At 39.0% G+C, this 12901-nt stretch overlaps 1 protein-coding gene across 1 annotated transcript in view; it reads left to right on the forward strand.

Moving 5' to 3' along the window:
* Positions 1–12901, forward strand: part of LOC127418903 (PR domain zinc finger protein 5-like) — a 136274-nt gene that overhangs the window by 53155 nt on the left and 70218 nt on the right. The window contains exons 9-11 of the mRNA XM_051659805.1: positions 5035–5119; positions 5275–5432; positions 6643–6736. Of these exons, the coding sequence (XP_051515765.1) occupies positions 5035–5119; positions 5275–5432; positions 6643–6736 (337 nt within the window). The remainder of the gene's footprint in view (positions 1–5034; positions 5120–5274; positions 5433–6642; positions 6737–12901) is intronic.

Consider the following 12901-nt stretch of genomic DNA (forward strand, 5'->3'; position numbering starts at 1 on the left):
TCAGTGTATTCAACTAAGTTCATCTTACACTTGCCTCCTGGCAGACCTGACTTGATCTGCTCTCTGAGACCTAAGTTAAAAATGTCAGTAAGTTCAATGTCTCCCCAATTCACTATACTGGCTAAGACGCAAAACATCTCTGTGTACTCCTCGGAGTGGTCCATTCCGCCGTGCAGGTTTAATGTTCTTACGATTGGACCGAGTCCCATGATTCCACTGCCTGTTCCTGCTGCATCAAACCAACATCTCACTCTGGTTTGGCCTGGAAAACACTATAATCACTCGCTCTGCCTAAAACTGACATGAAACAGACACTTCCTGCTGTCAGCGTTCACTCATCAGCGCTTATCAGTGCAGCCGTTTTGAGAGCGGAGCCTTTCCATGTGCAGCTGTCTGAATTTGGCTTTAACCTGCAAGAGCTTCATCTGTGTTTGCTGTTTTGGCGAACATTTGATCGTGGGACAGCAGTCAGTCTCTCTCTTCAGAGGAACTGCTAATGTTTCTGTAAAATCTGTCCCACAGGCACTGTTCAATACAAACCTGTGGCGTTTTCTTTCCTGAAGGAATTTTATGTGACACTTGCATCCATTGAAAACTGGATATTATCTAACATTCATTACATGTTTCTCTGGAATACCTCTTATTGGTCAATGGCAGCATTCTGTGGTCAAATATTTTTGTTTTATGAGCGCTAAACTGATTTCCTTCGTAGCTGTGCAAATTTTTTTGTTGCATTATCAGTAATGACCGACTGACTGTAAATCATCCCTTACTTATCCGGAAGAGAAATATAGTTTAATATGATCTTTTTTTTTTTTTGTATGTTTAGTACTGTTTAAAAGTGGTATACCTGCAGCAGATGGTAAATTGAGAATACATTTATCTAAACAATTCATTATATAATAAAAAACTGGTCTTACAACTCCCCCACAGCATGATGAATTCATGTTTAATTTAAGCAGAATGAAGTCTAAATCTGTGGCCTTATTTGATTTCCTGGGCTGCCCCTTTAAACCAACACACTCAGTTCGGTCAGAGGCCTTTTTTTGAACAGGCTCTCCATCTCTCTTCATCTTTGTCGTTTAATGGACATCCAGCCTTCCTTTTTGCACTAGACCTTGTCCATCATACTGCATATATGATGTGCTCTTTCAGAGTTTAAGTTTAAAGGCCTTCTGTACAGTCTCTTCTACATGTAGACAGATTCTCTGTGCATTCATACAATGGCATGAGAAGATTACGAGAGCCAAACGTTTCACAAGCCATCAGAGCTGTGAATGGAGCCGTAGAGCTGGAGAAATGAGGCTTGTAGCTCTGATCTCAATATTTAAAGACACAATAAAAGCATCTTAGTAATGAGTTTCAGTGCTTACATGTAGTGGCTGCTCTCTGTCATTTCACATTAAAATGACCGTGCATGAACAGCTACAGTGGCTCCAAAAAATATTTGGACACTTAAGCCACAAAATGAATGTCGGTGCAAACCAAAATATCAAACCAAATGGCATGCTTATTTGGTTTTAAGTGATAAAACAATAAATATGCTTTTCAAAATAAAGACAAAAATTATTTGGACGCTTTCTGGTTGTCAAACGTTAGTGGAAAAAACACCTTGACACCAGTTGATTAGAAGTAATTTCAAAAACTTTTTAGAAAAGTGAAGTTGTAGATATCACCTTGAAAATAACGAAAAAAAGAAAAACCTGCTATGAAAATAATAGGCTGGAAAGTAAACCGACCCATTCAAGTATTGTTTGAGCAAATGGCACTGAGGCAAGCCCAAGGAATTGTTTATGATCAGTCCCATTTTTTGAATGAGGAATTTAGTCTTTTGCCCTCTGGAGGACGATATAGAATCCCAATTAGTAGGTCAAATCATTTTAGGACCTCAGTCAGACTTTTAAATAAGACTACTTGAGACTTATATTTTCATGGTTTTAGTGTTTTTATATATTATATGTTGTTGTATTAGGATATTGTTGCTATTTAATATTTGTGAGTATGTTCAAGTTTTTTGTGTGTTCTGGCTGTGGTGTATGTAGTCCAAAACAAATTTCCCTTATGGGACAATAAAGTATACTCAACTCAACTCAACAACCACTTGGTGAGATTTATATATTTTTAGGTGTCCAAATACTTTTAGGCCAACTATATTTTCACACTATATAAAGTATTTTTTAAACACAGATGGGGAAATTCAGGTAGTTTTATTGTCATAATAGAGCAGACAACGGATTATTGCACAGAATTTTTTAAACATAACATTTGCTTAACAGTTTAAAAGTTTATCATAACAGGACTATGAGCCAATGCCTTTTTGAGTGGCTATAAAAATACCACTGAAAAGTCCCTCAGATTTATATTTGGGTTGCATTGTTTGACAGCAACGGATTCTCCAGTGGAAATAATGTTTTTTTTTAAAACTTCAACGAGTCCTTAATTAGGCGATTGCTTTGTGTAACACCACCGCATAGCATCTGTTTAAAGCCATTCTGACATTACTCACCTTGCTTTCGATTCAGTTTATTAACATTTTTGGTTTTTGTATTTAGTGTAATGCAATTAATGTTCAACTTTGAGATTTGTTCTGATTTTGTGGCAGATAAAAACTGCTCTGATTTTTAGAACAAATTCTGTAATTTAATTTCAAGTATTGTAAGTTGTTTAATTATTACTGTATATCATAAATTACAATTAGAGCTGTCATTCGATTTTTTTATGAATTTATTACGATATGGCGATTAATCAAATTAATCGCAATTAATCACATATATGAATATTTGCTTAGAAATTATTTAATATATAATGATTAAGTATATATAAATAGTTATTTTTAAATAGTTATAAATATAATATATTATAAATATAATAATTCAGACAATTAAAACACATTACATTATTGTGGCAGAAGAGTAAAGCAATGATAACACAAAAAGTGGCTTTAGAAGGCAATACATTGTTTATTTTCATATTATTAGCAATCCATTTTACAGTTGAATTCGTCAATCTGTCCGAGAGATTTATTATAATAGCTTTTTTAAGGACACATCGATGTACACATGCATCAGACGGGTGCTTTTGGAGCGTCTCACTTTGGTTGCGTCGTGTCGCGTTGCGAGAGAGACGGGACCCAAAAGCAGAGGAAATAGTCCAATTGGATTTATCAATCAAACACAGAATTCTTTCTTCAAAACAACAGAAAGTCATGCCAAGGCAACAGTCTCCCCTGAATGCGGGCGGAGACGAGGAATCCTCCTCCATGGGAATACTGGGCAACCGATCACAGGCAAAGGCGATCTAGAGGGAAACCTCACTTCTAGAGACAGGCCACCAACCAACACACGAGCCTGCTCCAACTACACAAAGAGCATAGTTAATCCTAGGCAGCAGACAATACCTTCACGTAGACAGTACTAACACAACAGCAAACACCACAGTAACAGTCACAATGATCCGGCATCAGACATGACACACGCGGGGAATTAAATAAGAGGAACAAACAAGAGGCAGGTGTTGCTCGCAGCTGAAGGTTGTAAAGATTGTAATTGTTTCCCATGGAAACAATTAAGGTTCCCATGGAAACGCTGATTCAGCACGCCAGCGGCACCTGAAACACATAAGGGCAAAACGTAAACAGGCTTTGACAAAAACAGACAGGGAACGATGATGCCATGGTCCTCAAGGCGAAATACACAACCTGGCAAGGTGCCAGGACCGTGACTTCACCGGAAGGCCACACACAGCACGAACACGAAACACAAGACAGACAGGGGACGATGATGTCATGGTTCTCGTCAGACAAAACCCAACCTGACAGGTTGACAGGACCATGACATCACCGGAGAGTGCACAGCGGTCCCAATCAACCACACCCGTGCGCTCACACAAAAGGGGGTACACAAAACGATAGGCAGGCTGATACTGCCACGGTCCCGTCAGGCAGATCCCCAACCATGACAAAACACAGTGTTTTTAGGTTACTGTGTCAAATTAAAGCAGTTTTAAACACATCTCAAGGATCGAAACACGTCAGAATTGCGTTCCGTCCAGCTGTGTTTGAACACAAGATCACATTCTCATCTTGTGCTGTCGCTGGTGTCAAGCAAGCCTGAGTGTGGTTTGCTGTCTGTACAGCTGCGTGTTGCCGATACAGCTGGAGTTGTGCTTACTGCCCTCCCTGCTGAAAACAGGTGGTACTTTAACCTTGAGTTGCTCGGATTGTTAGGAATACATCCTTAATACGGTCCAGGGACATGATTAATTGCCTTAATTTTTTTTAAATAATTAATCGCACAGAGTAAACACGTTAAATCGACAGCCCTAATTATAATTATTCTTCATATTCAAGCAAAATTAAGTAGATATTGCCTCTTTAAGTAACATCAATGTATTTAGCTAGTTAAATACTTAGTTAACCACTAATAACTTCAAAAGAGCAGTTTGACTACAGTTTAAGATTTAAATTATGAGTAGTGGTAAGATACAGTTTCAAAGTATCTTCCTCAACATCGGTTTTACATAACATACCGTGACACATACAACATTTGAGAGTTTTATCATTGTCCATTTGTAAAATCTTTACCTTTTGATTCCTTCTGAGAAATCTGACTGAAGTGTTTCACATTGAGCACAGTTGTATTTACCATAGGAGTTCTTCAAAACCGCTCGAATCTTGAATTACATTACATTTTGTGAGTTGGGTTGAGGATACTTTCAAGGTTACACAGCAAGAACAGGCAACTGAATCCCACCCAAGAGTTCAACAATCACCCTCAACGGTCCATTTAAAGAGCACAAATGTGTTCTGGTCATTATGCTCTTACATTCTGTTGGGCTTTCTGTTCTGTGTTTCTGTCAGTGTGCTTTGCTTTGTGGTTACTAAGCACATAATAAGACAATGATAATTCCAGAGCTTCAAAAAAGGCCTGCAAATATTAAATACATTTTTATTGTTTTGTGTCTGTGAATCACACTACTTGACACTATATTGTGTTATTCTTTTGAAATATTACAAATGTTTTGGTGTATTTTCAGGTTCATGAGATATTTGACTGTACTGCCTGCGATAAAAAGTTCATCTCTACGAATCAACTGAAGCGACACATGATCACACACTCTGGTAAAACACACACACTCATTTCATACATTTACTGTAAAACTGTGCAAACTTTTGCTTAGTAGATTTAATACAGATGTAAAGTAAATATGATCAGTCATCAGTCAAGTGATTTGGTCATTGAAAGAGTGTTTGTTAATGCTTATATGTGTATGTAGAAAAGCGTCCGTTCACCTGCGAAATCTGCAGCCGAAGTTTCAAGCGTCTGGATCAAGCCACGGCCCATAAGATCATCCACAGTGAAGACAAACCGTACAAGTGTAAGCTGTGCTGGAAAGAGTTCGCCCATCGCAACGTCTACAAGAACCATAAGAAGGTACTGGGGTCTGATCTGGTCTGAATTCAGATTTTTTTGAGGTCCTGAGAGGCCTGAATCCTGCGATTCTGCTGTACCAGTCTAGAGTCAGACAGAAAAGACAGATGGCTTGATGGACAGAGAGACCGACATATTGATCCAACAGATTTTTAGACAAATAAACTGCTGAGATGTTATCTTAATGGAGATCTTCAGCTCAATCAGCCACTGTGGAGCCTAATCAGAACCTTCAGCCTAACCATGACCTGTAATGACCCCATACCACCCCTGACCTTTACAACCCACAGATAACATTAACCCCAAAACCCCACACAGCTCACAACAGAAAGAGTGTTTGGGATTGGAAAGAGTCCATCGCGTTACTATACCTAGATTTTTGCAAAATTATTTTTACATGGCTTGTTGTACGTATCGCTGCAGTTTCCTGCTCAAATGAACACTAGAGGCGCTATGACAACAATGACTTTTATTCACCTTCACTCAAATTATGAGTAAATAGCTAATTATCAGTTCATAAACAGTTACTTTTAACACTGTTTTTCACACAATGCTATCTTATGACTTTGCATGACTTGTCAAGCAATACACATTTGCATGACATAAACAACTACATTTACTAGCTTGTTCAAGCGTGATCAAACTGCGCGGTAGCTCAACTGACAGTGTTGCACTTGCGATGCAAAGGGGTACGAGTCCTGAAGAGCAAACGAGTCGATCCGTGAGTGTCATAGAAGCACCACAAAATGACGTGGTTGTGTTTTTCATCTCACATTTACTTTTATGACACTATCATTTAGGTTTAGGTTTAATGTTTAGGGTAGGGAGGATGATTTTGTTGATTTAAAACTTGATAGATTATTAACCTTAAACCTGATCTGTTTAGGAGAACGTTTTACCCGCTTTTAGCACCACTCAGTGGACATTTTACTTCTGAACTGCTATTTTCTCAGCGTCTGAAACAACTCTGCTGATAGAACTAAAACCAAGTGGGTGAGACAAAATAATATCAACCATAGCTTCACATGTCTCCATCCAATCAAATCCCGCTGGTGAAAATCACGTCCCTCCTACATCTATTTCCTGCTGAATGCCGTTTTATTCTAAAATGTTACATTACGGAAGTTGAATGCATCGCTAATGATGTCTCATGCTGTTTTTGACACATTAATTAAATTGTCCTGAACTCAGACCTGTCTGTCTGTCTCTGTAGACTCATTCTGAGGAGAGGCCGTTTCAGTGTGAGGAGTGTAAAGCCCTGTTCCGTACCCCGTTCTCCTTACAGCGCCATCTCCTCATTCATAACAGTAAGTGTGTTTGTGTGTGTGAGTGCTGCTAGTGATATCAAACCTGCTCTCCAGACAGCCACTGAACACAAATGCTCTGTGTTTGTGTATATACTCATTTATGAGTATATGTGTACAGACACAGCTTAAGGCATTCTGAAATCAAACCCTGTCCAGACTGACACAGGACCTCATCCCCTCAAACCCTGGGCCGCAGGGGCAGCGGGTGCGGGGTCTGATGGAGCCGACTGGTCCAGCCAGGATGGACCTCAGCGCTGCTCTGCCCAGTCTAGACTGATCACACTGAGATTATTGAGCTGGAGGAATTTCCTGCTGTTCTCCCAAGAGACTCGCACACAGACACACACACACACACACACACACACACACACACATGCACAAACACATGTATCACTGAGAACTGGTGGGCTGACACTCTTTTTATACTTCTGAAAGAGGAATGTTGTTTTAGATGGGATTGGAATCAGCAGGGACCTTGCGAGTATATACTGCATATATACAGTATTATATTGATATCTGGTTTGCAATTTTAAGGTTTTGTGATCTGGATTTTTTTTATTTCTAATAATTAGTTTAATGTTATGGCAGATAACCTATAAACCTAATATAAAATAAAAAATGTATACTACTTTCCCAAAATTTTTTAATTAAAACACGCCAAAAAATAAAATAAATAGTTTTTGTTTGCTACAAGTGAAAACGTCATGCAGTACAGTATAACAGATCGATATAACATTATAACAGAATAACTATACTATATGTACTATAATAACCATATGCCATTTAGGTCACAATATTAAATTAAACACTTTGGCTTAAGTCACAGGTGTATAAACGAAAAAGCATAATTTGTAAATATACTCACCGAGCACTTTATTAGGTACACCTGTACACCTACTATGTGGCAGCAATGTAATGTATAAAATCATGCTCAAAAAATTTAAGTCAGGAGCTTCAGTTAATGTTCACATCAACCATCAGAATGGGGAAAAAATTTGATCTCTGTGATTTAGATCGTGGCATGATTGTTGGTGCCAGATGGGCTGGTTTGAGTATTTCTGTAACTGCAGATCTCCTGGGATTTGCACACACAATAGTCTCTAGAGTTTACTTAGAATGGTGCCAAAAACAAAAAAACATCCAGTGAGCGGCAGTTCTGTGGGCAAAAACGGCTTGTTGATGAGAGTTCAGAGGAGGATAAGATGTTTATTAGGCATTTCAAAGTAATGTAATTAGTAATGTAATATTTTGGATGTTAAAATATTTTGCACATCCGAGCTTAATATGCAGAGTCAACTTTAACTTTAACCATTTGAAGGTTAATTTTCCCTTAAAGTGGAAAAATTATGCACTCGTGAGTGCTAAGCACAGGGCTACTCGCATTGACCATGCGCAACGTCTTATCTAGGTTCTCAGGCAGCTGTTCAGCAATCCTCCACGATGCCAGGTGATGGCACTGGATTTCGCCTCCTGGCAGATGGCAGCATGCTCCTCCGTCTCCTGTCGGATGGCAGCAGGCTCCTCTGCTTCCTGGCGGATGGCAGCGGGCTTCTCTGCCTCCTCCGCGAACTTCTGTCAGCAGCGAGGGCTCTCTGATGGTGTATCTTCCTCCAGTCCCGGGTTTCGGCACCACTGTGGCAGACAAGCCTCTTGTTCGGTAGGGAAAGGAGGAAGCAGGAACCGGATTAACCATCAAAAAGACTTTAATTAACACAAACGCTGAACTGAAAGCATATCATCACACACACAGAGCAGCCGCGTGCGTCTCTCTCTCTCTCTCTGGTGTCCACAGCTCCTCCTTTATCTCTCTCCCGCTGATTAGGCAACTCAGCGCTGGGTGTGCATCCTTACAGGCCGTCCACGCCCTCCTCCTCATTACAATCACTGTTGTAGCCGTTTTACAAAACAGAAAATTATGAGATTTGTGTTACACCTTCTAGTGGTCATAGTTTATTTTTCAAATACTATTATTATGTCTATATTTACAATTGTATTTATGATCTAATTTGTATTAGTATTTCTCCACCTGTTGTTGTTGAGTGATTTTAAAGTCACTGTAAAAGGGCCTGGTGGAACCAGTTGGAGAGGGTAAAATGTTTGTATTTTTGGAGGCAGTTTTATAAATTTTTTTTGATCACTACGTTTGTGTTTTAATAAATGAATTAAATTTTTAAAGCAAAATTGACCGGTAGAATTGAAGTGCTTGCCGATACAATCACTGTTAATACTTGTCACGATTTGTGTATCAGTAGATCAGTATGATTAATAATACTTATATTCTCTATTATTTAATAGAGTGTACATCCAAATCCTGAACCACATTTTTCATGCATATAAAAGGTGCGTGTCACTGTCATAGAAATATGCCTGATATACAACAAGAATGCAGTTAATGCACAAAAGAATGTAAGTCCATATTTCTATTCTTCTAATTCATTGCATACAGTCCATTTTCCCTACCAAATTCTTATGAATGTGCTGTCTTTATTTTTTTCACTGGTGCTTGAGGGAATTAACTATACAGTAATAGGATGCAGACGGTCAAAAAATCAGAGAAGAACCTCAGAATTAAATAACACTTGACCCAACCCATACACTTTGCGCACACATTTTTGAGCAGTGCCAAACAGAGAGGGCCAGATTTTTGAGACTAAAAAACCCACAATTTTGGGAAAGTAAAAGTGTGATATTTCAAGCTGCCGTGTGACGAAAAATTGTTGCTGGTGGCATAAACCAGGCTGCGATGAAAGCCGTCAGAATTCCCTTTTTCCTTTGAAATTAACTTTCCGAAATTCCAATAGGCTGTCAGTAAAGTTATTCATTTTAGCTGTTGCAAGTTACACTTGGACGTGTTGCCACAAAAATTGCAGCCAATCAATGAGTAGAGGGACAGAGTGAAAGCACTGCTGATCGGCTTACTCATTGTGGTAAGCATGCTTACCCTGGCCATTTTTATCAGCAGGCCTGAGTGACAAAGTGATTCTTCCTGAGGGAGGTGCCCAAGCAAATGAATGATTGCAACTGTCCTGCTGCACTGAGATAACTGATGATGAATTTTAACTAAAATGAGCAGTTAAAATTTGCTATTATATTTGCTTTATTTTTATTCCTTGCTTAACCTGTTCTGTACGGCGCCATTATCGTCCATTCACCTTTGTGTTTAAGTTAAAGAGACTTTTTCATGGGCACTCCACTATTTCAATGATACATACAGCAGCAGAAGTGAGTGTAAAGATCCTGTCACTCTGTCAGTCTGGGTTTTTGTTTGACAGGATCGTGACATCATTGTTCTGTGTCTGTTTTGTGTTTCGTTTTCTGTCTTTGTGTGAGCGCACGGCTTCTGTTGTGGTTTCCCTGCCGTGCACTCTTTGGTCGGTCTCGTGTTTCATGTCCGGAGCATGGTGTCTAGATCCTGACCTCCTTGTCTAGTTCGGTTTCAGTTTTGGTGTCGGGATCCGGACACTCATGCTCCATGTCTTGTCTTTTGTTGGCATGAGTGCATTGCGTTTATGTCACGTGGCGGGATGCACTTGCGTTAATAATCTGTGTCTGTCAACAACTGTGTTTTTTCCTTTTTCCTCCAGCCCATCCTTTACCTAGAAGATTTAGTTTGAGTTTTTGTCTTTGTTTATTTTTGTATTAATAAAGCTTTTTGTTTTTACTCTGCATTTGGGTGCTGCCTCTACTGATTCTGTGACAGTGAGAGGGTTGGCGAAGTAAAAGCACAGGGAGCGATGTCACAATTCTTATTCAATGAGAGGTTGCGAGTGGAATGGACAGCAGGCACAATCTGAATATTAATACGGAGCATGCAAATTGAGCTGTCTATGCATGGCCCTAGGTGCCCCCCCCCCCCCTTTAGCTGGGACATGGTGCAAAGTGGTTGAAGTGAGGGGACACCCACCCACATTATTTGGGGCAGGGGGCAAAGTGGTCAAAGTGATCCTGCATGGCCCCATGAGCCCCCCAAAGTGATGAAGTAATGGGACACCCCCCCATTGTATCTGGGGCAGGGGGGAAAAATGGTCAAAGTGAGGGGGCACGGTGGTAAAAATGAGGGGGCACGGCACCGTGGGCCCCCACCCACCATTTTAGCTGGGGTGGGGGGGAAAGTGGTCGAAGTGAGGAGGCATGGCCCCGTGGATTACCCCCACAGTAGTGTCAACACTGGAAAGTGTGTTTGGGTAAGCTGTATGAAAACAATGTTTATTTTTGCAACTTTCTTTAATGGGGCTAGTGCTGCAGAATTTACACACTTCAGCTTTAAATGGTTATATCTTTGCCATAATTAGTTTTTTTATATCCTTTTAATTTACCATTAGATAATGGCATAAGCAACCTAAATCTAAAAATAGGCAGAAAGACACAATTAAATTTCCAATCTCGGCTATCAGTAAAAAAGTAATCGTCAGTATCAAAGTTTTGTTTCTGAACTTCCTGCTTTACTTCACCGCAGAGACATATCATAACCTAACATAAAAAAAAAAATAAAAAAAACTTGCAGTGTAACTGTACAGAGGATCTGTGTGGACATCCTTACAAATGACACATGTTATAGAATTAAATTAGCTTATTCTCCATTTTTTTACCCCAAACAATATTCATGTAAAAAAATGCATTTAAAATAATTGATTCATTGATCAGTTGGTGTCTTGGGCTGGATGTGCTTAGTCACTCTGCTGTGTGATGTAGTGTTTGTATATGCATGTGTGTGTGTTATCACTTACGGCCCGCCGTGAGATAATCTGATCCATCTGTGTCAATGTTTGGTTATGAAATAAAGCTGTTTTTGTGGCCATCTTTTAAACACACATTATCTTTTAAAAAGTCCTCCACAAATATTCACAAACGCCCCCCTGTATGTTTGTGAGTGTGAGAACGTTGATGTTTATGTGTGTGTTTGATGGTTTATTTATTTATAGTTTAGGGACACAATTGTCCCCAGAAGTGAGCTAAATCTGACAAAACCTCCCTTTGGAAACATCATCAAAGGTAAAAATAATTCATAAATAAAGAAAATCATTTTCTTTTTTTTATAAAAGCAAAGGGTTTCGTTTACAGTTAAAGTTTGGGTTAGTCTGTAGTCTTTTTAATTAGCTTTATATTAAAACAATAAGGGGTAAATTCAGCTAGTTTAAGCAGGTACGAACAGCACTGAAACAGCGCTGCATCTTTAAGTATTTAAATTATGTAATTGGCATTCTTTTCCACGCAAACATGCTTCCTTTCTATGTAAATTAGGCTAATTTATACACTAATGCTCTTTATACACTCCATGCAGTTTGCCTGGTGCAATTTACATTACGATACTACCGCCCATGGAAAGCAGGCAGTAAACTGAATTATATTTAAATGATATGTTTGTGTGCATTTTTTTTTTTATCAATTATGGCAGCAGTAATTTACCAAATAATGATCAAATGATGGAGAAGAGCATAATAACCTGTCATCTATCCAGATGCACAGTGTAGTTAAGCACACTTTCAGCATGTTAAAGTGATGATTTAGGTGTCTGGATCACAGTAGTAGAGTGATGCTGTGCAGTCCTGCAAAAGTGTGTCAGATAATGGTGGTCAGCTGCATCCTCCACTATATAGTGCTCAGAATCTACATGCAAGATTGTAATTGCAGATCCTAAAAAGATGATGTTGCAATATTAATATTAAATATATATTTTAAATATTTATTAAATAATATTGTGGATTGCAACTTTAAAACAAATTGCTGACCTTACAAGACCTCTTTGCATGAATCGTTTTTCCATTTTTCTAAGATGAAAACAGAACCACTTCATGAATAAAGAGATTTCACTTTCATGGAAACGAAAGAAGATTAGCATCTCATGTGATGACATGGCTACTGTAGTCGTCCTGCGTGCCCATTTATTTAAATACATTGTTCATAGTCCAGGCTTTTCTAACCCAGCGTTCAGTCTGTTCTGCCTGTGATTAGTTGTGGTGATGTGTTGAGTTATTTTCTACCACTTAAAGACCAGAGTACTGGCATGGACTTTACTTGTTTGTTAGAGAAGGCATTGTCTGAGCAGAAAATCCTCTATAGAAATTTTCACAGCATGGATTTGCATTGAAGATTTCCATTCTTGGCATACTGTATGATTTTGTGGCAACTACAGAAGGCTTGTTCCATGAATAGGGTACAAAATAG

This window comes from Myxocyprinus asiaticus, chromosome 28, assembly GCF_019703515.2.
Source record: "Myxocyprinus asiaticus isolate MX2 ecotype Aquarium Trade chromosome 28, UBuf_Myxa_2, whole genome shotgun sequence".
Taxonomy (NCBI): Eukaryota; Metazoa; Chordata; class Actinopteri; order Cypriniformes; family Catostomidae; genus Myxocyprinus; species Myxocyprinus asiaticus.